Source organism: Artemia franciscana, chromosome 20, assembly GCF_032884065.1.
Source record: "Artemia franciscana chromosome 20, ASM3288406v1, whole genome shotgun sequence".
Lineage (NCBI taxonomy): Eukaryota > Metazoa > Arthropoda > Branchiopoda > Anostraca > Artemiidae > Artemia > Artemia franciscana.
In genome coordinates this window covers 35,630,908-35,656,392 of record NC_088882.1, presented here as the reverse complement: position 1 = coordinate 35,656,392, position 25,485 = coordinate 35,630,908, and the positions used below count along the sequence as shown (strand labels likewise).

The window sequence follows — 25,485 nt, the reverse complement described above, 5'->3', positions numbered from 1 at the left end:
GCAATACGATAATGGAATAATTCTATTCTATGATAAAAACAAATAGATAAATAATACGTTGTGCCAACATCGTTATTTATTTGGGCAGCGCTATTACGCTGCCTATGATGAACATTATTGAGAGTTTGCTCTGAAAGCTTTTGCTCTTGCCCATTTTGAACTCAATACTTGTGTTCAGGCTGGGGTTGTCAGTATGCGGCTCTTGTTGCTTGACATGTGAGCACACAAAGCGTATGCTGCTTTTCAATAGTGCTATTTATAAGGTCTGTAAAATTGAAGAAACCGGTGACCAAACAACTGACCTAGATGATTCCCTAACCTCCTTGGAGTCTTAAATATTCCTTCGTTTTAATATAGCTTAGCTTTCTATTTTAAACTTGTTGAATATAGTTGAACATTTTGTTGAGTATAGTTGCCTGTGATTTTTACCCCTGGCCCCTCTTTCAGAGAACTCGGAAAAGACGTTTTCCAGGCAACTCCAAGCTGCATAGAAAAATATAATAAGGAGAAAGAACAGCAATAGATATTGAGAGAAAAAATAGTGCTTTCTATCTATTTAGTGTCAAAGATTAAAATTAAATGTGTACCAAAACGATTATTATATTTGAAGAGAGCATTAAAAAACCACCGAGTGGCTTGATTCGTTATTCATTTATGTGAATCATGTAATGTTTACCAACAATTTTTACAATAAGATATTTACACACAGATAATAATAATAATAATAGTAATAATAATGATAATAATTTATTCCAGAAAAAGCCCGCGGGCCATAGGAAATTTACATAACAAAAAACAAAAAACAAATTAACTAAATTAAATTAATACTATTTAAAGAAAACGCTCCCGATGTGCCGTTGCAATCCTCGCAAATCTTGCTATCCTTTTAATGCTCAGGAAATTTGTCTCTTTCATTCTATCTACCATCCATATCTCATTCACTTTTACTTTACCATACATCTCTCGCCTCCACTCATTCAATTCGACACATTCACACAAAATATGTATTAAACTTTCATCCTGAGATCCACACATAGGACAAGCAATAGATTCTACGTTCTCCCCTTTTCTCCCTTCATACTTTCTTTTCTCCCCAATCAAAAATCCATTTCCCCTCCAATCCAAATAAGCCTTCAAATCCTCTCTACTTAACCCAACCTTCCAAAATACTTGGTCAGAGAGAGTGCACTGAAGAACTTAGCAATATAATTAACCCCGTGTTCGTTTGTTGTTGTTGTTGTTTGGGGTTTGACGCGTTCGACCAATAGGTCATATGCGTTCGTATCACTCAGTTGTTCTGTGCCTTCTATAATCACTAGCTTGCTTGGGTGTCACTTCAGTCAGTATTCACTGAACCAGAACAGTATTGCTTGACTTGCTAATGGAGGGGGGTTATTTGCCTGCATCAACTGCCTCGTTGAAAAATGGGAATCAAAATACTGCAACTATGCATTGTAGAACAGCAATTATAATACATGTACTACACAATAATAAAAAGTAATACAATTTTTACACATTATAACCAATATCAATACAACCAAATGCCGATAAATACAACCAATCCCGTGTTCGTTTACGTACTTGTCCGATTGCATTTCCACTTATCTGGGTCTAACCTCCTAAGAGATAACAACAAATACTTATCCAGCCACGTGTCAATTGAAACGCTGTGAGAATAACAACATTTGTCAGTGATTCTTCTTTTACAGTCAGTGATGCAAAAAGCATTAAATAATGTTCAACAGTGGTGCAGCGAGAATAATATGACATTATCATCTGAGAAAACAGTTGGTATGCTTTTCTAAAAAAAAAAATAATACTGCAGTACCGCAAGTAAATGTTGTAAATCAGCCTATTAGGCTGGATGACTTTCTGCTACCTAGGTCTAATTTTTGATAGTAAAATGACATGGTTGAGACACATTGAGTATTTTTAGGCAATATTAGGAGTAGATTAAACCTTATAAATGTAATGTGCCTAGGGAAAAGGGGTGCTCCTTTTAAGTGTCTTAATAAAATTATAAAGGCTGTTATTGTTAGTAAGCTTGATTACGGTAGCTTTATGTATGGTGATACTAGTCAGAAGAATCTAAAAAAATTAGATACAGTGCTCTGCAGTGTGCTTAGACAATCCATTGGCTGCCTAAATAGTAGGCTACCCCTATTCCAGCTAATGATGATTGAATTGGGGGTGAGCATGATTAAGGTACAATGTGCTGGGTTACTTGTGAAGTATTTCACAAAAAAATCTACTTTAAATGAGGATATAATCAAGATGGAAATTATAAATAATTATAATAATGATGTTAGTTTCAAGGATAGGAATACTCCTGCTTTTTATAAGTGTAATAATTTGCTTTCAAATGAGTGCCCAAATATAGGCTAGTACCCATTAATGAGATTTTTGAGGATAATATATTGAATAAGCTATGTGCAATAAACAATAATGTGTATTTTTCTGTACTTGATCTTGGAGATAATCAAATAAAAAAAAACAAGTTATTTTAACTGAAAGTAAGGAGCGACATTAAAACTTAAAACGAACAGAAATTACTTCGTATATGAAAGAGGCTGCTTCCTCATCAACGCCCCGCTCTTTACGCTAAAGTTTGACTCTGTCTATCAATTCTTCTTTTTAAAACAGTAAAAAACTTTAGCATAAAGAGCGGGGCATTGATGAGGAAGCAGCCTCTTTCATATACGAAGTAATTTCTGTTCGTTTTAAGTTTTAATGTTGCTCCTTACTTTCAGTTAAAAAAACTTGTTTTTTTTTATTTAATTTCTGAACGTTTTTGAATCAATGCATGTTTTGATTTTGGCTCTCTGCAGAGGAATAATTAAAACGAAAATTGCATTTTTTTTTTTTTTTGGCTAAATGGCTTTCTCATAATTTTGATTGAATGATTTTGAGAAAAAAAGAGCAGGGGAGGAAGCCTAGTTGCCCTCCGATTTTTTGGTTAATTAAAAAGGCAACTAGAACTTTTAATTTTTTACAAATATTTTTATTAGTAAGAGATTTATGTAACTTATAAATTAGCTTACGTAAAGAACTTTTGTATTCTCATATTTTTATTACATATATGAGGGGGTTTGCCCCCTTGTCAGATCCTTGCTCTTTACAATAAAAGCTTAAATTTTGTCCCAATTCATTAAGAATGACCCCAGAATCACAAAAGCCATAGAATAAATAGTTGAAATTACTAAAAATACTTTAACGTAAAGAGCAAGGTATTAGGAGGAGGTGAGCCCCTCAAATGGGTAATAATTTCTGTTTGTTTTAAGTTTTAATGCTGTTCCTTACTTCCAGGTGAAAGTACTTTTTCATATTTATTTTTTCATTGTGTTTTTAAATAATGCTAGTAAATCCTGCGCTCCCTTCATGGAGATTTTCATCCCCCATGACAAATTATCGATGGAAAGTTCCCCCAGCATATCCCCTTCTTCTCAACCCCTCCCCCAACCAAAAAAATCCTCCTGAAAATGCCTGTACACTTCCCAATAACCATTACCATATGTAAGCATTGGTCAAAGTTTGTAACTTGTTGCCCCTCCCATGGGGACTGTGGGGGAGTAAGTTGTCCCTAAAGACATAGTTATAAGGTTTTTCGACTACGCTGAATAAAATGGCTATCTCAGAATTTTGATCCGTTGACTTTGGTAAAATAATTAGCATGGGAGGCGGCCTAGGTGCCCTCCAATTTTTTTGGTCACTTAAAAAGGGCACTAGAACTTTTCATTTCCGTTAGAATGAGCCCTCTTGCAACATTCTAGGACAACTGGGTCGATACGATCACCCCTGGGAAAAAGAAAAAAAAAAACAAATAAACACGCATCTGTGATCTGCCTTCTGGCAAAAAATACAAAATTCCACATTTTTGTAGATAGGAGCTTGAAACTTCTACAGTAGGGTTCTCTGATACGCTGAATCTGATGGTGTGATTTTCGTTAAGATTCTATGACTTCTAGGGGGCGTTTCCCCCTATTTTCTAAAATAACGCAAATTTTCTCAGGCTCGTAACTTTTGATGGGTAAGACTAAACTTGATGAAACTTATATATTTAAAATCAGCATTAAAATGCGATTCTTTTGATGTAGGTATTGGTATCAAAATTCCATTTTTTAGAGTTTTGGTTACTATTGAGCCGGGTCGCTCCTTACTACAGTTTGTTACCATGAACTGTTTGATAATGACTTGGCTTTCAAACATGACTGGCTAAGACAAACTGACCACTTAAGAGACTATACACAAATTTTTACTGATGGCTCTAAGTTGGATAAGGGTGCTGACTGTGCAGTGATGGTCCCCAGTATGTCAGTTTCAAATAGTTTTAAGTTACCAGGCAGCCTGTCTATTTTTTCAATTGAGATGATTGCTGTATATAAGGCATTGGATTTTATTAAGTCATGGGGGCCCAGAGTTGATGGATTTAATGGGTGCCAGTGTTTGAGCTGGGAGTTGGATGATCTGCTCTGACTCAGCATCAGCCCTCAAGTACCTGATGAATGAGCATGAACCTAGTTGTGAATTAGTTTGTAATATCCACCAAATAGTTAGGTCATTAGAGTTTGTGGGAAATAATATATTTCTAGTCCGGGTCCCAGCACATGTGGAAATTGCTGGAAATGAATCTGCTGATATAACAGCAAAGTTGGGTATTTTAAATGGTCAGAGTATAAGTGTAAAACCCACTCAAAATGAATATTTTGCAATTATTTATAAGGTGTTATGTAATAGAGAGACCAATAACTTCATTAGAAGTTGCATAAATCCAATTTTAGAACTTCATGACTATAAGGAACCACCTGACGGACTTGTGCATGATGTTAGATCTGTTGCTGTTACTGTTTTTAGATTGAGGACAGGTCATGCCAAAACCCATTCAGTTTTACATAAATGGGGGAGAGTTAGCTCACCCTTCTGTGATATTTTTAATGAGTATGATGATGTTAGGCATATTCTCATGAAGTGCACAAAATATGAAGTACAAAGAAATTTGTTTAGAACCCAAATTATAAAGTATCTTGATGCTTTTACAATGAGAGCAATCCTAGGTCAGGCTAAGTCCCCTAAGTGGGTCCGTAGAAAGACTATATTGTTGTTGACTAAGTATATAAAAAGTTGTAATCTGCATAACATTCTCTCTTTTTTAAGTTATAATGTATTGACTTTTATGTTCATTGTATTGACCTTTCTATGTCATATTTATGTTTCCTTTTATAGATGCTTTAATTATAGTAACTGCATAACTTCTATTTTTATTATATTGACATTTTCATCTATTTATTTCTTCTTGCATTTTAGCCTTATTTAAATCTGAGTATGTTTCTTTTCACAGATATTTTAAGCAATATTAGCAGAATAGAGGCATGACATAAATTCACTATCACTGTTGAATTACTATCACTATTCACTCATCTTAAGCTGAATCACTGTTGATCACTATCACTATTCACTCATCTTAAGCCAAATCACTATCACTATCCACTCATCTGAAGCCAAATCACTGTTGAATCAGTATCACTATTCACTCATCTTAAGCCAAATCACTGTTGAATCATTATCACTATTCACTCATCTTAAGCCAAATCACTGTTGAATCACTATTCACTCATCATAAGCTGAAACACTGTTGAATCACTATTCACTCATCATAAGCTGAAACACTGTTGAATCACTATTCACTCATCATAAGCTGAAACACTGTTGAATCACTATTCACTCATCATAAGCTGAAACACTGTTGAATCACTATTCACTCATCATAAGCTGAAACACTGTTGAATCACTATTCACTCATCATAAGCTGAAACACTGTTGAATCACTATCACTATTCAATCATGTTAAGCGGCATATGACTTGGCATGTTAACTTGGAAATTGACTTGCTTGTAGTTGCAGCAGAACCACCCCTATTAGAAAAATCTAATTCTAGAATTAAGCCTGTCTCTGCATTAACATCTGTATTCCATTGCTATGTTTCTATTATTATATTCCTTTATTATGTTTATTCTATTGCTTCTATTATGTTTTTTTCTATTATATATTCTATTTTGTTTAAGTTTATTCTATGTATTATTCTATAGTCTTATAATCTATTTCTATATTTTATTATGTTTGTTATTACTTTCACTAACTTCATGGTTAACATTTCCCCCAACAAACATTATAGACTTGCTTACTGATATGTGGGAACCATCCATGAGATTTAACTAGCACTAATTTGGGCTAATCACATTTTTTGTAGAATTTTCTGATTGGCGGAAAAATCCTAGAAAAAATAATGATTGGTGGAAATGTGTGCTAGCTAAATTTCAGTATTAATAGAATCTCATTGTGAATGACCCTTAAAGTGTTTATTGAATATTTTGCAGTCAGTTCTTGGCCTGATTTAACTCTCCAGAAAAATTGGGAAAGAAGAGATGGTGACAAAAACCCATTCAAAAGTCAGCAAAACTGATAAAAGTGCTATGAGGGAACTTCTTCTAAAACTTGATTTCAACAGTGGATATATTCAGCCATCTAATAGACAGACAATTATGGTGCTAAAACAGGTTGGTTCTGGCTTTGGATCTGAGGAGCAACTAACTGCCTCATTACCTGCCCTTAAACCAGATTGATTCAAAAAGTGGCCTCGAAATGAGCCAGGTGGCCCTAGTCCTGGTCTTCTTTTATGTGCCACAACTAGTCTCAAAGCAAATGACGCTTTTACCTTAGAGTGGTTTGAACTTATGGGGAATTGTATCCAGACATGGATAAAGGGAGACTGACCCAGTGTTGCTTGGTAAGGAATATCAAATGACCTTCTTTACCAGATTGGCAAGGAAATGGGCATACCCTCTTTGATTATTAATGAAAATTTCTAGCCAAAGAAAAGTTGGATTCCTCCTTTGTTTGCTGTTAATAGTAAGGCCACTGCAGATGAGTCTTTGCAAAAAACTTATAAAATAGAAACAGCCAATAAGAGAACAGCTGATGTTATAGAAGCTCTGATTGGATATTGTTTCGTTACCATGGGTAAGTCCTTTTATTTTATCTATATTTTTGCTATTTTGTCTCTTTTAACTGTTCCACTTGGTACTTTTTAAGCTAAGCTGCAGATTGTGAAAGCCCTTCTCTTGATAATAGCTTCCATGTAATCGTCCATTTAACGTATGTAACATTCCATTTAATGTACTTAGGCCTATATAGATAGCATGGATGCTGCCAGTGAAGGGTCATAAATAATTTCTAAGACCACACTAGTTGTACATGACAAAATAAAAAAAAAAATAATTAAGAAAACAGAAACATGGGTGATTTTCAAAAAAAAAAGAAAAAAGAAACGTGGGCGACTTTCAGCCAGCTGAAAACAGCGAAAGCAAAAAGATGAAGCAGATATTCCAGTAATGACTGCTGCAAAGCCGGCCTACGTGCTCAACAGAAAAAAAGTTCACTTTAAAGGATGGTGTTTTTTTCTGTTTTGAGGATGGTGTTTTTTTCTTGTTTTTTTCTGTTTTTTTCTGTTTTTTTTTCTGTTTTTTTCTGTTGCAGCAGTCCTTGCCGAAATCTTTTCGATTTTGCTGTTTCCAGTCTGCTGAAAATCACCCTCGTTTCTCGTTTTCTTTATCTCGTTTTCTAATTATTGCTATTAATAATTTTTTTATTATTATACAAAAAATTAAGCAAAGAGAAAACGAGTTTTAATTTTGACAAAGCAGTGAACAAAAATTAAATAAAAACAAAACTGCACTTTAACTAAAATTAACTTAAAAATTATTTTTTTTAGTTAGTGTAATTTTGTTTTTATTTTAATTTTTGTTCGCAGCTTTGTCAAAATTAAAACCTATTCTCTCTTTGCTTAATTTTTCGTAAATGGGAAATCAGTGTGGTCTAAGAAATTATTTACTATTATTACTATTCTGGTCAACAAAGAAAAAAAATCCTCTTCAAAAAAGAATTTCACACAGAAAGACACTTAAAGAAACACGCTTGTGTTTTTAAGTTTTTTCTTTAAAATACAAAATAGAAAGGTTTTTTCTGTTTTGTTATAGTTTACTTAAAAGGTTATTTTTTCCTATGTTGAGTACTGAGGACGGCTTGGCGGCAGCACTTGCCAAAATATCTGTTTTTTTTTTATTCTCGCTTTTGTTCTTTTTCAACTGGCTGAAAATCACCCTCTTGTCTTGTTTTCTTTATTACTATTTATCTGCCATATAGTAGAGCCATGGGGGTTATGCCAACCCTTGCGAAAAAAATATACTAATCCCTGATAAAATATACTAAAATACTATCCCTGTAAAATCCTGGCAGTGTTCTTCCCTTCACTGCTTCTCCTGGGAGATTTTCTGGCCCTGCTTATGATAGATAGTAAATATATTGAGTGAAATGTGGTTTCAATTCTCTCAATTATGATCCAAAAGAATTTTTTGCAATATTTACTAATTTTAATGGTTGCTGGAATACTTTTTTCGTAACAGAAGATAAAATCAGATACCACTAATTAGAATTTCTACTAATTGTCTGCTAATAATTTCCACTAATTAGAAAAAGTAACTATTAACCATAAATACATATTTACTCTCCAGAAATTTATTACATAATTATAAGAATCTCTCCATTTGAGGCTACAAAGAAGTCTACGCTTCGACTGTCGGGGTTCTGTGCATAGATGCATATATATATATATATATATATATATATATATATATATATATATATATATATATATATATATATTTTCAAGCTTAGCGATCGTTCAATCCAGCTGGGTACTAGATCGTTGAAGTCACCCATAAAAGCCACAGAATTGTTGGGGTGTCTCATTTTAATCTCATCTAAACATGCTTGTAGATGGCGTATGAGCTCCCGCCTGTAACTTGAACGCAGCGGAAAATAGAGTATTCAACTACGATTGAGGAAAACTTACGAGGAAGAACTTTTGGTCTCAGTATTACCCACAACAGCTTAACAGCACAACAGTCAGTAGTCTTGAGAGCCTTCATACATCAGATGCGCTATATCATTTCGAATGTAAAGGCCTACTCCTCCTCCATGTGTGATGACAGCACCTTCCTTGTTTCTCCTACTATTCACAAGAAAATTATAGTTATTTATTTGGACATTACATTCATTGGCAGACCATGTCTCTGTTATGCAGCAAATATCAATTCTAGCGTCATTTAGTCTTGTCGAAAGCACTGTCACTTTATTGCTTAGAAACTGGACATTAACAAGAAGAAAGGAGGGGAGGTCGTAGGAACTAGCTGCTTCTTTCTTCTTATCTAACTGGGGCAAATCGCTAGAAAATGCTGGAAGTTTCCCGAATCGTTAGAACTTGTTTGGACAACGGGCGTGGGAGCTGCAGGGATGCCAAGAGATGGCCAGTGGCTCGCCATATTCTAGCTGGGAGGGAGAATTGATCTGGGTTGAACAACTTGGCCGTTACCTGATAAGATGGATAAGAGCATTTTGGCTAGAGTACATTAAATACACAGGGGAAATACCTCTCTCGTTCGAAACCGGTCTTTTATGATTATTCAGCTGGAAACGCCCAGGATGGTTGGTACCATCCTGGGTACCGCAACTGGGTACAGCAACCGGCGACCTTGCCGGTTGCTGCTTTGGAGACAGTTCCTGTTGCGTGGTGTGGACAAAGTTGAATTTCTGTTTGTTTCCTTATTCCAAAATTATTTGGCCCGTTGGTTACAACTAGATTTGACGTTGGAGAAGAAGGGAAATTGCATCTTTAAATCATCATTCTCATCTCCGATTGACCCAGGGTAATTTCTTTATGTTTTTCAAGCAACTAAAATTAGTAAAAAAAAAAAAAAAAAAAATCCTGCCTACCTCTGCTGGAAATTTTTTGATGGGATGTCGCGGGAGTCCAAGCACAAACTTTATGCCTTCCTTCAAGCAAATGAAGTGGTTTTTTTTTACAAAAGAATACGTGTTTTCGAGAGGTCTCTGGTCCTTTTTGATTTTGTGCCTAAAAATACACAGGTTGAAAATCATTCACGCTTTTTATTCAAATTATGTGGAACATCCCTCTCTTCTCACATAAAACTTGGAGGTAGTCAGGGCGGAGGTTTCTGAAGGGGTAACTGTCTCATTTGGGTTTTTCAACCATATAGATTGAAAATTCTCGCCCGATTTTCTTTCAAAAAAAAAGGTAAAACGTGACATCGACTCTGCTAAAATTTTAGTATAGCAAGGAGCGAGACGGGGATGTTTAAGAGTCTAATGACTAGTCATATTAATTTTTCTATTTAGTATAGCCTTAGACAGTAGGATCGACTCACAATTTTTGTGTAGCCTATTATTGAATTATAAGATTATTAAAACTACAGATTTTTCCTTTTTTAGAACAGGATTGCCACATGTAGCACAAAACTGCTATTTTGGCACTATTTCATCATGGGTAGCACTGTAAGACGTGCTCAGGGTTGCCACCTGTAGTACAAAAGTGCTATTGTGTCACTGTTTCCGTCAATTTTTTGACTGTAGCACCGTATATTGCTGTTTAGCACGTAAATTTTGGCAGCTGTAGCACTTCTGACCGTCGTGGCAACCCTGTTTTAGAATACTAGTGTACCTCATCGGCTGTCCTCTGCCAAAATCCATTATCTGTATTTTTCAAGCTGTCGAGAAAATCATTGAGTGTGACATTTTTTTTTCCTTTTTTGACCCGGAGAAATAGATGAATTTCATCATCAGATTTTGAAAATTCGTGTTTGCTCCTTCTCGTGTTTGCCACTTCGTCTTCTAGAGGACATAGTTATAATGTTCTATAGTTCGATTATGTCCGTACTGGGGTTACGGAAAATCAATGATACCTGTTTTATCCCTGTAGATATTAAGCCGCATCTTAGAAAGTAGAATGGATAGACAAAAATAACACTCTTGTGTTACAGGTGACAACCCTGGCTTCCACCGAGAACATAAATTACAAAGGAAATTTGAAATATTCTTTTGCCCCCATTTTTCAGGACATCAAAATGCAGCATAATATTTTCGTCAGTGTTGCAACATTAAACTGTGAAAATAAAAAAAAGCTATTGTTAAATTTGACAACGTTTTTCTTCCGTAAAAATTCAAACGTTAGCGATTTGTCGATTTCCAAAAAAAACTACACCTTCAAAAGAAGACTAAATCCACTTCAACTATTTGGGGCCATGTTTTTTTCTGTTCCTTCCTTTTTTTTTTACTGATTTTTCACGTCCGCTAGAAGCAAAAACTCGCCTTGTTGAGATTAGGGAATACCCATCCTTAGCGCAAAATTACATTTATTCCAGATATTAAGTTTTTCAGAGGATAGACAAGATAGCATCAATTGTGCTGTATGAAGTTTAATCTTATGGTATTTGGTTTTAAAGTTTGTACTGTCAATCTGCTTTCTGCTGGATATATTCTAGTATGCTCCTACTAAACATTAGTTGTGGAAATTAGTTGAATTGCTCTTACCCATCCAGGCACTTGGCCGTACCCACATTCGGAGGGGGCATGCCCCCCCTAGATTTTGAAAAATTACTTTCATGGTATATTTATTGAAAAATGATGTTTGGTATTTTCATTGAAAAATTGAAAGGAAAGAAAATTGCCTTCCTATATTAAATAAAATCTACAATTTCCCACCCTCCCAATTTTCTTGTATTGACGCCGCTCACCGCACCCGAGAAAGTATAGCAGATAGAAAATTATGGCTGTACCATTAGGCCAACTTGTCGATATTAGGGAAGGTCTATCCTTAACTTAAAATTTTTTTGGATACTAGGTTTGGCTAGAGAACATCCAAAATGTTGTCGTTGGGACGGTATGACTTTCTAGCGAAAATTATGAGGAATGGACTCCCCCTGACTAACATTATATATGACCTATTTTTATTATAAGATGTATCGTGGCACCCACTTATGACCTTTAAGTCGCACCACATAGCCTATTTCCACCACGCATACGATTTTTCTCTTTAAAAAACAATTTAGTATGATTATTTTGATCCGACGAAATATCTTCGAAGTAGTTGGTTTAACCGTGAAAAAAAAGAGAAAAAAACAACCTTAAATATTTTTGTATATAACCGTAATCAATTTTTATGTGTTTGTTATCAACATTTACATTAAGAAGTATAATTAAAATTTATACTGATTAACTTGACTATATATTAATTAAACAATTACCAATTTTTGATTTTTGAATTATTAAGTAACTTATTACTTACTTACTTAGACTTCGTTCCTCCCAGCCCGGCTAGCGGATAAGGTGACAACGGTGCCTCACCACGGTGGCCTCTAAAGAGCTTGCGGCCACAAGTCTTCCAAAGATTTGCCTACCAGTGTAGTATCCTCCCCTAGGCATCGGCCAGGTGTCGCTTTCTGTTGTCTACGCCTTCTAGTTCTGGGGGGGGGGCACCAGACATCATGGGGAAGCCTGCCATCACTGATACGGACCATATTTCCACATACTGCCGTCTGCTTCTTAGAATCTTCTGGAGTAGCAATCAGATTAATAGTCTTTACATTCGGTGATCTTGATGGGCTAGACCATTTTCTTTTCAGGTGTCAGGGGCTAAATGAGCTAAGAGGGAGCTTTCTTAGGGTGGATGGTCGTGAGCCCCTTCTTGGAACTTTGAAGTTGACGTCGAAAATAAATATAGTAGCAGTGGCAAATTTTGTCCGGAAGGTTCTTGTTATTCGAAAGTCGATTGTTACATAATTTAGTTTGTTTGTTGTTATATATGTATGTATACGGCCTGAAAAATGGCTTTAAATACAGTCATTCATTCATTCCTAAACGAAAGGCAAAAAAGGTTGTTTCGTTGTTAGAAAACATGTTGGGGGGGGGGTCCCTTGGTCATCATTAGGTCAGGTCAGATTCAAGGCAATACGTTGTCGATTCGAAAATCACATTTTTACGGAGATAGGAAAATAAGCCCATCGCCCAACCCTATTCCTTTCTCGGTTTCAGACAGGCTGCTCCCCAAGACCCCAAAGACAAGGAATTTGTTTACTAGTTAATTAGCTAATTCATTAATACTAATTAACCTTAATCAGTGTTTATGCAGCTATTTAACTTGTTTAGAGCTATTGACTTCTTAACTATGACTTCTTTAGAGCTATTTAACTTGACCTCAAGAAATGTTTTATTTTTTCTAGTGAGTCAAAAGCCAAGAAATTTGGTCGCGTTGTTATAAGTGCCACCGTAAAAAAGGGGACGAAACCTCGACCTACAAAGAAGGCGGGCGAACTAAAAAGTTTAGAAAATTGACTTCAGCAAAGGCCGCGATTAAGAAAGACAAAGAAGTTGAACGAATTGGCAATGCTGTTCCTCTTATGGCGCCAGGAGGCTTGCTTTAAAAGATTCTTGACTTGTATATTGTATTTTAAGTTGTGTACTATTTAATTGTGTACTATTTAATTTAAAGATGATTCAGTGTTTAAGCAGGATGACTTTATAAGGTTGAATGTCTACATTTACAAGGACTTACCGCCAGTTTTCGATTTGCCTTGAATGTATATGGTGAAAGTAAAACAGTTCAAAATAGGGATGATACCTTTTTATTGACAGTGAAATATAAAATTATTTAACTGGATATTTCGAACACATATACTGTGTTCATCATCAGCAGAGTTTTACTGCTGATTTACCTTCAGATTCAGTGTATCAGAGAACTCCATTGTAGAAGTTTCAAGCTCCTATCTACGAAAATGTGGAATTTTGTATTTTTCTCCAGAAGGCAGATCACGGATGCGTGTTTATTTGTTTTTTTGTTTTTTTGTTTGTTTTTTTTCCTTTTTCCCAGGGGTGATCGTATCGACCCAGTTGCCCTAGAATGTTGCAAGAGGGCTCATTCTAACGGAAATGAAAAGTTCTAGTGGCCTTTTTAAGTGACCAAAAAAATTGGAGGGCACCTAGGCCCCCTCCCACGCTAATTATTTTCCCAAAGTCCACGGATCAAAATTCTGAGATAGCCATTTTATTCAGCGTAGTCGAAAAACCTTATAACTATGTCTTTAGGGACGACTTACTCCCCCACAGTCCCCATGGGAGGGGCAACAAGTTACAAACTTTGACCAATGCTTACATATAGTAATGGTTATTGGGAAGTGTACAGGCGTTTTCAGGAGGATTTTTTTGGTCGGGGGAGGGGTTAAAAGAGGGGGATATGCTGGGGGAACTTTCCATCGATAAATTGTCATGGGGGATGAAAATCTCCATGAAGGGAGCGCAGGATTTACTAGCATTATTTAAAAACACAATGAAAAAATAAATATGAAAAAGTACTTTCAGCTGGAAGTAAGGAACAGCATTAAAACTTAAAACAAACAGAAATTATTACCCATTTGAGGGGCTCACCTCCTCCTAATACCTCGCTCTTTACGTTAACGTATTTTTAGTAATTTCAACTATTTATTCTACTGCTTTTGTGATTCTGGGGTTATTCTTAATGAATTGGGACAAAATTTAAGCTTTAGTGTAAAGAGCGAGCATCTGACAAGGGGGCGAACCCCCTCATATATGTAATAAAAATATGAGAATACAAAAGTTCTTTACGTAAGCTAATTTATAAGTTACGTAAATCTCTTACTAATAAAAATATTCGTAAAATATTAAAAGTTCTAGTTGCCTTTTTAATTAACCAAAAAAATCGGAGGGCAACTAGGCTTCCTCCCTCGCTCTTTTTTTCTCAAAATCATTCGATCAAAATTATGAGAAAGCCATTTAGCCAAAAAAAAAAATGCAAATTTCGTTTTAATTATTCCTCTGCGGAGAGCCAAAATCAAAACATGCATTGATTCAAAAACGTTCAGAAATTAAATAAAAAAAAAAGTTTTTTTAACTGAAAGTAAGGAGCGACATTAAAACTTAAAACGAACAGAAATTACTTCGTATATGAAAGAGGCTGCTTCCTCATCAACGCCCCGCTCTTTACGCTAAAGTTTTTTACTGTTTTAAAAAGAAGAATTGATAGACAGAGTCAAACTTTAGCGGGGCGTTGATGAGGAAGCAGCCTCTTTCATATACGAAGTAATTTCTGTTCGTTTTAAGTTTTAATGTCGCTCCTTACTTTCAGTTAAAAAAACTTGTTTTTTTTTATTTATTCTTTCAAACTTGAAAAGAACAGAAATCCTTATGAATGATTAAATTACACCTTTTTTTTATTTTTATGGCAGGTTGGATTCATTTACTTTTGGCTAAGGCCAAAAGTAAAAGCTTTTGGCTAAGGCTCAAAACCAAAATCAATAAATATAGATAAATAATAACATGAAACTTAAAATAAAAAATTTAAAACAATAAATAAACAATAATAACATGAAACATAAGATAAAAAGTTAAAACAAATAATAACATGGAACTTAAAAATGACAGATACTGCTTTGTGAATCAGCGAAACCTACCGTAGGTACTTTATAAGACCACACTGCCTTTCCAAGACGTATAAATAACAGTTCAATAGGGAAAATCCTCTGTTTTTTAGCAGTGGCCGTCTTTAGCAGATAAACTCCAGTGTTTATACAAAAAATATTTTACTTAAAATGTTTTATAAAAAAACTTGTAATTACTACATTTTATTGTTAACCCTTAGCAAAAGTGACAAGATCAATAGTGAACATGCAAAAATGAGTGATTTGGATCACTATCATCGAATCATTCAGTTGTTGTTTTTTTCTTCTTTTTTTTAGAAAAGGAAAATTCAAAAAAGTGCTCTCTGATGAGGGAGCACTGAAGACGGCTTGTCGAAGGTCTTTGCGAAATATCTGTTCTGTACTTCGCTTTAATTTTTTTCCAACTGGCATTGTGTCTTGGTTTCTCAATTATTTTGTTGTTTTTTTTGTTATTCGTCACCTACAGCCAGTGTGGTCTTAGAACGCATTTATGGCTCTTCCCTGGCGGCGTCTATTCTATTTATAAATATTCGTTAAATGGACGCTATTATTAGAAAAGGGTGAAGAGCCTTCGCATTCTGTGGTTAAGCTTAAAAAAGACAAAATCGCAGAGTTAAAAATTGCACAAAGATGGATAAGATAAATGGATTTACCAACTAACATCCAATCAGCGCTTCCATAACATCAGCTATTCTTTTATTGGCTGTTTCTATCTCATAAGTTTTTTGCAAAGACTCATCTACAGTGGCCTTACTATTAACAGCAAACAAAGGAGGAATCCAACTTTTCTTTGGCTGGAAATTTTCATTAATAATCAAAGAGGGTATGCCCATTTCCTTGCCAATCTGGTAAAGAAGATTATTTGATATCCTTACCGAGCGACAGTGGGTCAGTCTCCCTTCATCCATGTCTGGATACAATTCCCCATAAGTTCAAACCACTCTAAGGTAAAAGCGTCATTTGCTTTGAGACTAGTTGTGGCACATAAAAGAAGACCAGGACTAGGGCCACGTGGCTCATTTCGAGGCCACTTTTTGAATCAATCTGGTTTAAGGGCAGGTAATGAGGCAGTGAGTGGCTTCTCGGATCCAAAGCCAGAACCAATCGCTTTTAGCACCATAATTGTCTGGCTGAATATATCCACTGTTGAAATCAAGTTTTAGAAGAAGTTCTCCCATAGCACTTTTATCAGTTTTGCCGACTGTTGAACGGGTTTTTGTCACCATCTCTTCTGTCCCAATTTTTCTGGAGAGTTAAATCAGGTCAAGCACTGACCTCAAAATGTTTAATTAAGTTTAACAAAAAAAAATAAATTAGAAAAATTATAAAAACAAGAAGCCAATAAAGATATATATATATATATATATATATATATATATATATATATATATATATATATATATATATATGTATATATATATATATATATATATATATATATATATATATATGTATATTTTTAACCAACACACACAAAAAAAGCACAATAGGGATGCATATTTTTTCTGAGTTTTTAGTGTTTTTAGTATCCTGTGTTTTAGTGCATTATTATATATGCCTTAAAAGCTTTATAATACAATGTTATTATCGTTATTTTTTTTTTGTTGCTAAAATTTAGTTATTTCAATTTTATACAGATTTGTATGTGACAATATTGTGTCTTCATACAAGTATAGCTAAGAATTGCTGAAAAATAATGTGCACCCTAGCCAAGGGGAGGCTAGGGAGCTAGAATATTTTTATTGAACATCGCCCCTTGTTGTTGAAAAATTGAAAAAAATAATGAATTTACCCCCCCCCTCTCCTCTCTAGATATTGAAACGACAATTTACTCATCTCCCATCACTAAATTTTTGTCAATTTAAGCCATTAGAATAGCCTAGGATCACAATACACCTAGACTAATTATGTTAATCAGTAGACCGTTAAAAAAAATACTTAGGGGTGAGAGGGAGGCATATGAAAGCGGGGATTGCAAGGGCTTCCCATTGTGGAGATTATATTGGTACTCCCTTCATTCTCCCCAGTTTTTCAAACCTTTAAATAAAACTCCATAAGTCTCTCAAATAAACCTTTAAACAACTCAGCGATAATTTATTAAACCACATTGGCCTGCCATAACATGAAGAAAGAAAACCATCAAAAATGGGGTTTTATTTAATTTTTTGACGGTTTTTTCATTGGTTTTGTTTACTTTCCGCACTTGTTTTTCCTTGATTATATTATTTTGTTCGCACTGAAGAAGAGAGGTGGTTGTTCTCTCGAAATATTCACTTTCTGTGTTCTTTTTCAGTATTTTCATTTGGCCTTTAAAAACACCATTTTTGATCGTTGTGTTTCTTTATGTTTAAACAACTCTATGGTGTTCCAGCATTACCGCATTAGCACCAAAGAAAAAGAAACAGAAGAAAAAAGGGACATATCACCTTCCCCTTGGAAAAACTGATTTTTTCGTTCGAGGGGGGGGGGATACTTTTCTTATACAGGGTTTTTGGCTATGGAGATTCTAATTAATTATTTTTTTGATCCGGCACAATTTTCAAAAGTTTTAAGGCTGAAGGTTTAAGGCTCTTTTTGAATTTCCTATAAATTTGAACTCATGGTGACATTTTCCAAATGCATTTGTTCACAAGAGTGTTGTTTTACATTGGCATTTTTATGGCACTTGGTATCTACCAAGTGACATATAGCGATCGCAAATTCTGTCGGTCTGTCCTTCTGTCCCGGTTTTGCTACTTTAGGCACTTCCATGTAAGCTAGGACCAGAGGCGCCATTTGGGCCAAATCTTGGGGTGGACATGAACTCCATTTTGCCCCCCCCCCCAACTTTCACGTCAGAAAAAATACGAGTTTTGGCAGCACATAGATCGAAAATTCTAAGTAGAAACTCATTTTCAGCACCCGTGTGTTGCATAGAAATGTACTGTAACCCAATGTGGAACTCAGCCACACTGACCTCTAAGATTTATTATAATATCAAAGATCATAATCAACGAGGTTAAGTGATTAAACTGAAAGTGGAAAATTCAACCAGACTAAAGGCTGGCCCTCCTCAGCGAAAAACTTTCTTATTTAAGTAAACAATACGTCGGTGAAAGTAATAGGCGTACAGTAATTTCAAATCAATTGGACAGAATGGATTATGTTGGACATAGTGGATTATTATGGCCGGCAAAGGGCCCTTTGTAGTGGAAGCTTGGGCCCCCCTGATAAATTAGAAATTGTTGTTTGCCCGATTCAACCATCTGGGGGGGGGGGGGTTAAATCGAAAAAATGAGGTATTTTTAACTTACAAACCGGTGATCAGATCTTAATGAAATTTGATGTTTGGAAGGATATCATGTCTCAGAGCTCTTATTTTAAATCCCGACCGGATCAGGTGACATTGAGGGACGGGGAATCTAAAATCTTGGAAAACGCTTAGAGTGGAGGGATCGGGATGAAACTTGGTGGGAAAAATAAGCACAAGTCCTAGACACGTGATTGACATAACCGGAATAGATCCGCTCTCTTTGGGGTAGTTGGGGGGGGATGGTTAATTCTGAAAAATAAGGTTTTTTAACTTATGGACGGGTGATCGGATCTCAATGAAATTTGATATTTAGAAGGATATCGTGTCTCAAAGCTCTTTTTTTAAATCCCGACCGGATCTGGTGACATTGGGGGGGACCTAAAATCTTGGAAAACGCTTAGATTGGAGGGATCGGGATGAAACTTGGTGGACAAATAAGCAGAAGTCCTATATACGTGATTGACATAATCGGGACGGATCCGCTCTATTTGGGGGAGTTGGGGGGGGGGGTTAATTCTGAAAAATAAGAAAAAATGAGGTATTTTTAACTTACGAAGTAGTGATCGGATCTTCATGAAACTTCATATTTAGAAGGACCTCGTAACTCAGATCTCCTATTTTAAATCCCAACCGGATACAGCGTCATTGGGTGGGGGGCAGTTTGTGGGGGCACCGGAAATCTTTGAAAATACTTAAAGCAGAGAGATCAGGATGAAACTGGGTGGGAAGAATAAAAACAAGTCCAAGATACGTGACTGACATAACCGGACCAGATCCGCTCTCTTTGGTGGAGTTGGGCGGGGGGAATAATTCGGAAAAATACAAAAAATGAGGTATTTTTAACTTAAGAACGGGTGACCGTATCTTAATGAAATTTTATATTTAGAAGGTACTTGTGTCTCAGAGCTCTTATTTCAAATCCCAACCAGATCTGTTGACATTGGGGGAGTTGGAGGGGGAAATCGGAAATCTTGGAAAACGCTTAGAGTGGAGGAATCGGGATGAAGCTTGGTGGGTAGAATAAGCAAATGTCGTAGATACGTGATTGACGTAACCGTACTGGATTCGCTCTCTTTGGGGGAGTTAGGGGGTGGGGTTCAGTGCTTTGGCGAGTTTGGTGCTTCTGGACGTGCTAGGACGATGAAAATTGGTAGGCGTGTCAGGGAGCTGCACAAATTGACTTGATAAAGTCGTGTTCCCTGATTCGACCATCTGGGGGGCTGAAGGGAGAGGAAAAATTAGAAAAAATGAGGTATTTATAACTTACAAGTGGGTGATCGGATCTTAATGAATTTTGATATTTAGAAGGACATCCTGACTCAGAGCTCTTATTTTAAATCTCACCGGCATTAAGCCTCTGATTTTCCTTTTAAATCAATCTATTGATTCTTAGAATTTTGTTAGAGCTCATACCATATGAGCTCTTGGCTCTTCTGGCTTCGTCACAAGTGCCATATGAGTTCTTAGCTCTTGTTAAACCTGTAGTTACAATGGACCATGGTTCGCTCTACTAGGTTGGAGCTATGGCTTTAGCAATGAAAGGCTGCTTACGTTTGTAGTTTAAAAAAAAAGTCACCAAAAAAACTTTATATCTTGAAAATTCATAAGGAGTCATATTTTACAGGCGTTAAAATTGTGACTTTAATTGTGACAACTTTTTAATTTCAGTTTGACTAGGAGTTATACGTGGAAGTTCTTAGGATACATTTCCAATGATTCTCGTCAGTCATACATTTTAACATCAGAAAAAGTTGTTGATGAGGGTGAAATTTTAAAAGTAATCAGCTTCGTGTTCTGGAAATCACAACCTATGATTAGAGAAGAGACCAAAGAGTATGGATAACTTATAAGTGGAAACTGGTTTTAGTGTCGGCGAAAACATCAATGCCATCTAGCATTTGGCGACACTTTGTAACCGTTTTTCTATCAGGAACTGACAGCACACGCTTATTACTACACTAATTTTACTGACGACGCAAAATTAAATAAATTATTCTTATCATTACAATGAAAAATGCCAAATGCTAGATAGCGTTGATAGTTTCCATTTGTCGATACTAGCGCTAGTTCCCATTCTTGTAATTTAGCCTACCCACTCTTTGTCTGAGAGACTACAAGAATCTGTCACACAAATTTTATTCGAGCACGATTTATTCTTCTCAACAAAAATCCACGTATTACTTGCAACAAATTATTTATGTATAAGATTATTGAAATGAAATACGCCAAAAATAGAAAGGTAAGCTTTGTAAAAATTTTCGTTGACTATAGGGGCATTTCTACATTGTCTGACTTTTCTGACTTTGCCTGACTTTTCTGTTCTTACTTATCTTGAATATCTTCTAGGGGTTAGTCCACGTCAAGTTGAACAGTTTTCTAATAGCTTGAAGTATTTTCAAAATTATATATAAATTTTATTTACACAATTAGTATATTATGACAAAGATTGATGACTTTTATCACAATAGCTATCCTTCGATCGAACGCGTTAAACTGTTCTTGAGTTGCAATTGGCTGGATAGAATCACGTGAGCTAATTTCCATTAAAAGCTTTGAGAACTGATTACGCTGGAACATCTGAATCTGCTGTTTAGTAGAGTTTCGCAAACTGTAAAAAAAAAGTAAACAGGTCAACTTTTCACTTTATAGTATGAAAACATGTCTTTTCAACTGAAAGTAAGGAGCAACATGAATTCTTAAAAACGAATGAGGAGGGCTGCGCTCTCTTCACCCCATTGCTCTTTAGTCCAGTTTTATTGTGCTTTAAAAATACTTCTCATTCCAATTCAATGATTTTTGTGCTTGAGCAGGCTTAAGGGATTGGGACAAAAGTTAAACTTTAGCGTAAGGAACATTAGCATAACGATAAGTGTGAGTAATGGCAAAACACCCAGCCTAACTTGATAAAAAAAAAATCCTACGCAAAGTATTAATCTGTCATTAAGGGATGGATTTCGGAGGGATGAGTAACAAGAGAGCACGATTCCTTCATGACTGCCTTGAAGATAATGCAACTTACGATTACAAACCTTTGGTAATCATAGGCTATTGTGATATTACATCAAACAAGCAAATTCAAACTTACGAAGTTATATACATATATGAATGATAAGAGTCTCATTGACTATACACAAAGAAATAATAAGAATGGAACTACTGTAAGAAGTGTGAGCCTGACTTTTTGCTGCAACAGAAATATGATGTGAATCCAGGTAATCTACCACCTCTAATTCCGTGGCGTTTTGCAAAAAGGGCCTCAGTTCACTTTTCCTAATTTTACAGGAGAGCAAAAATAAAAATGGAAAAAATATTTCTAAAAATCAGAATTTAAGAAATTTAAACTTTAATGACGGTTTCCTAGTTATCTTTTCGATCGGAATTCGCTGGAAATGTCCAAATTGCTGAATTGCTCGTTACTTAGAAGATAAGGTTTAGAATAAAGCCTTTTTGAACCAATTCATAACTCGATCAGAATTAAAGATAAGCCAATTTTGAGTAGACCACTCAATAGATCTCTGAGTTCTTTCGAAAAATATGCTAAACTCATTTTCGGGAAAAAAAATGGACTTGGGCCCTTTTCACTAAACGATGAATGCTTCTACGCGAAAGAAGAGGACAAGTGAAGAGGAAATAAGCTAAAAAATGTTTTATGCAGACCATTAAGCCTAATAAAACCCGTTAATTATCTTTATAGGCTTTATCATGTAAAGACAATGGCAAATCTGTTATATTGAAGGTTACGAAAAGCAGTGCAATTTCTCGCAGGTGAATAATGTAAGCTTATAGAGGAAGCGTAGAAGTCTACATTCTTTCACGGTAAATGAGTGTGAAAGAATAATTATATTCTAGAAACAATTATATTCTAGATAAAATTTGACCAAACAAATATATTGTAAGATTATAATACAGTTTCAAGTACCCAACTGACTGACCGCATCCCAAACAGTAATCTGTACGAAAAATGTGGTTCAGTCCCCGCTTTCTAGCGCCATAATTAAAGAAAGGTTGAGATAGCTAGGAGATGGGCGAACGAAAGATGACAGACTGTTTTTGCCGGCCAACCGTTTAGGGCCAAACGAAAAGCAGGTCGTCGCCAAACGGGATTGATGTCACCAGGAAAAATTTAAGAGATATAGAAACTTCTTGGGATGGTGCGAAGAGGGAGACTTTGAATAGATTGGAATGGGGGGAGTGTATGTAGCTTTTTGGCCTTACGCGGCTTGACGCTGCAGCGAGTTGTTAGTATTAGTAGTAGTAGAAAGAAGACCAATACACTCTTGCATGATCTAGCTGAAACACTCATTTTCTGGTTAAACTTAGGATCTACAGTAACTCATTTGGGTATTCACGGGCATCTTGCTTCCTGTATGAATCTTTTTATGTCTAGATAGGGTGGAATTATCAGAAAACACTCGAGTGCAAATAATTTTTTTTCTCCAGTATGACCTCTCATATATGTGGATAAATTAGAGCTTAAGAGGAGAAAACATTCTACTGAACACCTTGAAATTATGTGGTTTTTCTTCAGTATGAAATAGTTTATAAAATATTTATAATAATACTTCAATATTAGTTATAAGTTTATATTATATTATCTATAACAAATATTTATTGATATTCTAAATTTTAGTGTTTATAAAATATAAAAATATTTATGAAATAGTTTAGGGCACATCTTGCATTCATGAGGTCCATTCCTTTTTTATGTCACTAAGGCTTCTTTTCCAAATTTTTAATTTGATATCATCTGAAATAAAGACTCTTTGATCATTTGATATTTTACAATCTTGTTATTGCATTGGAACCTGATTTTGGGCAAAAAATCCGCTATGGATGAGTTTCTCCTCCCCCAATTTCATGAATGGCACCATCTAGAACACTCGTATTCTGCCCTTTGTCAATTTTTATTTTTTTTGGTAGGGGTTCAGCTCCATCTGTTTTTGGTTCTTCTAATTCACTATGATGACCAGCATGCATTTATTCTATATCTATTTGGCTAAACATTTTGTCATCTGAGTCATTTTGAAAATGAGCAACAAAGGGTTCTTCTTTCTCCATGTTAGTGGCATTGTTGGACTTGCTCATTTTTAAAAAGAGTAACAAAGGATTCTTCTTTCTCAATATTAGTGCCTTTGTTGGACTCTGACTCACTTTTAAAGTATGCAACACAGGGTTCTTCTTTCTCCATGTTATTGCCTTTGTTGGACTCTGACTCATTTTTAAAGTATGCAACAAAGGGTTCTTCTTTCTCCATGTTAGTGGCATTTTTGGACTCTGACTCATTTTGAAAGAGAGCAACAAAGGGCTTTTCTTTCTTAATGTGCCTTTGTTGGACTCTGAAGAGAATTAATTCATTTGCAAAAATAAATGTGTTGAATATTCACAGGTAAAATTAAAACTGAATCTAATTTCAGTCTCATCGGAGCTTGTGTTACAGTGGCTCTGTGCAGTGACGTGCTGAAATACTGAGGAATTCTACGCTGATCATGGTGGAACATCCGCCTCTGTGCTAAGATTCTTGAGAAACTGAATTTTTATTAACATTTAAAAAAGGAAAAATCATAATCTATGATTTAGGAGTGAAAAAAGCATATATATCTATCTTAGGGGTCTTAAAAAGACTAGATATCACTTTTGAAAAATAGAGACAAAGCAAAAATAAAAATGTCAAAATATATAAATAAAATGTTAGAGGAAGCTTGTACTGATGAGTTAGGCCTCTTGAGAGCTAGTAACGATTAATTTTAAAATACAAGCAAAAGAAAAATAAGATCTTTAGTTGCGGGAATCGGAAATTATATATGTCGACCTCATCGCTAAGAAGAAAGAATCATAAAATTTTTAATTAGTCTTAAAAGATAAAATTCCTTCTTGAATAGGAATCCAACGGAAAATCAAATATATGGAAAAGAACCTAGCTATGTTTTCGCCCGTAGCTGAAAAGACCAATTTTCTAATGTTTTGGTCTAGGGTGGGGACCAACAATCATAAATATTTAAAAGATAAAAGGATAAAAAAATGCATGCTAGCACATAAAAGAAGTTGAAGTGAGGGGTTGGGTTTTAATATTAGAAGAAAGTTTTTAAGGTTAAGTATAAGCATTTGCAAAGTTCCAAAAGAAATGTTTTACATGATCTGCAATTATGAAAAAAGCTGTGAAACCTCCAAATAAAGTATTCATTATTTTTTTTCTTTTAAAGTTTAAGGATAAACGCTGCGTTTTAAAGTTACAGATGAAAATCAGTAATTCGTTAGAAAAATTATATATTTTTTTCATTTTTATTTTATATTTTTTTAAATATAATGTTGAAAAATTCGTAACAAAATTTGGAATCACAAAAAGAAGAGTCAAATGGTAGAGGTTAAAAAGAGTAAAATAGATGAAGGGTTAAAAGGTTAAATAGGCTAAAGGGGGATGACCCCCCCCCCGTAAATACTCATCACACCCAAGCTTATATAGTTCTCGACATGTCTGGAATTTCTGGCTAATTCCTACTAAAGCGTGGCACCTTATGAAAACCAACAGACGCCTAAGCCAGAACTTGATAATGTTGTCCAATTTACCACGAGAATATTGAGTCAAGGGAAATAAACACCTATAAACAGGCACCTTAAACATGCCATCGAAGGAAAGAGAAAGTTATGAAATAAAGAGATGTCTCCTTGGAATCCACTTTTCCACATATTCCTCTTGGAACACTCACAACGACCGGGTGAGAACTCCTGGCGCGAGCAAGCTGGAGATAACCCTTCAATGCTTAAACCTTGGGTTATCCCCAGCATGCTGGGGATAACCCTTCAATGCTTAAACCGCTCAGCTCGATCATCCCAATG

At 35.4% G+C, this 25,485-nt stretch overlaps 1 protein-coding gene and 1 long non-coding RNA gene across 2 annotated transcripts in view; one reads left to right on the top strand and one right to left on the bottom strand.

The window, feature by feature from the left end:
- The first annotated feature begins 1,653 nt into the window (after positions 1-1,653).
- On the top strand, positions 1,654-14,101 carry LOC136040188 (uncharacterized). Its single transcript, XR_010620638.1, has 3 exons — positions 1,654-1,791; positions 6,372-7,014; positions 13,128-14,101. It is a non-coding gene; the product is annotated as an uncharacterized LOC136040188 (long non-coding RNA).
- Positions 14,102-21,043: 6,942 nt separating this feature from the next.
- The window catches only part of LOC136040186 (glycosaminoglycan xylosylkinase-like), a 74,839-nt gene continuing 70,397 nt past the window's right edge, over positions 21,044-25,485 (bottom strand). The window contains exon 8 of the mRNA XM_065724336.1: positions 21,044-21,259. Within this exon, the coding sequence (XP_065580408.1) occupies positions 21,070-21,259 (190 nt within the window). The 3' untranslated portion in view covers positions 21,044-21,069. The remainder of the gene's footprint in view (positions 21,260-25,485) is intronic.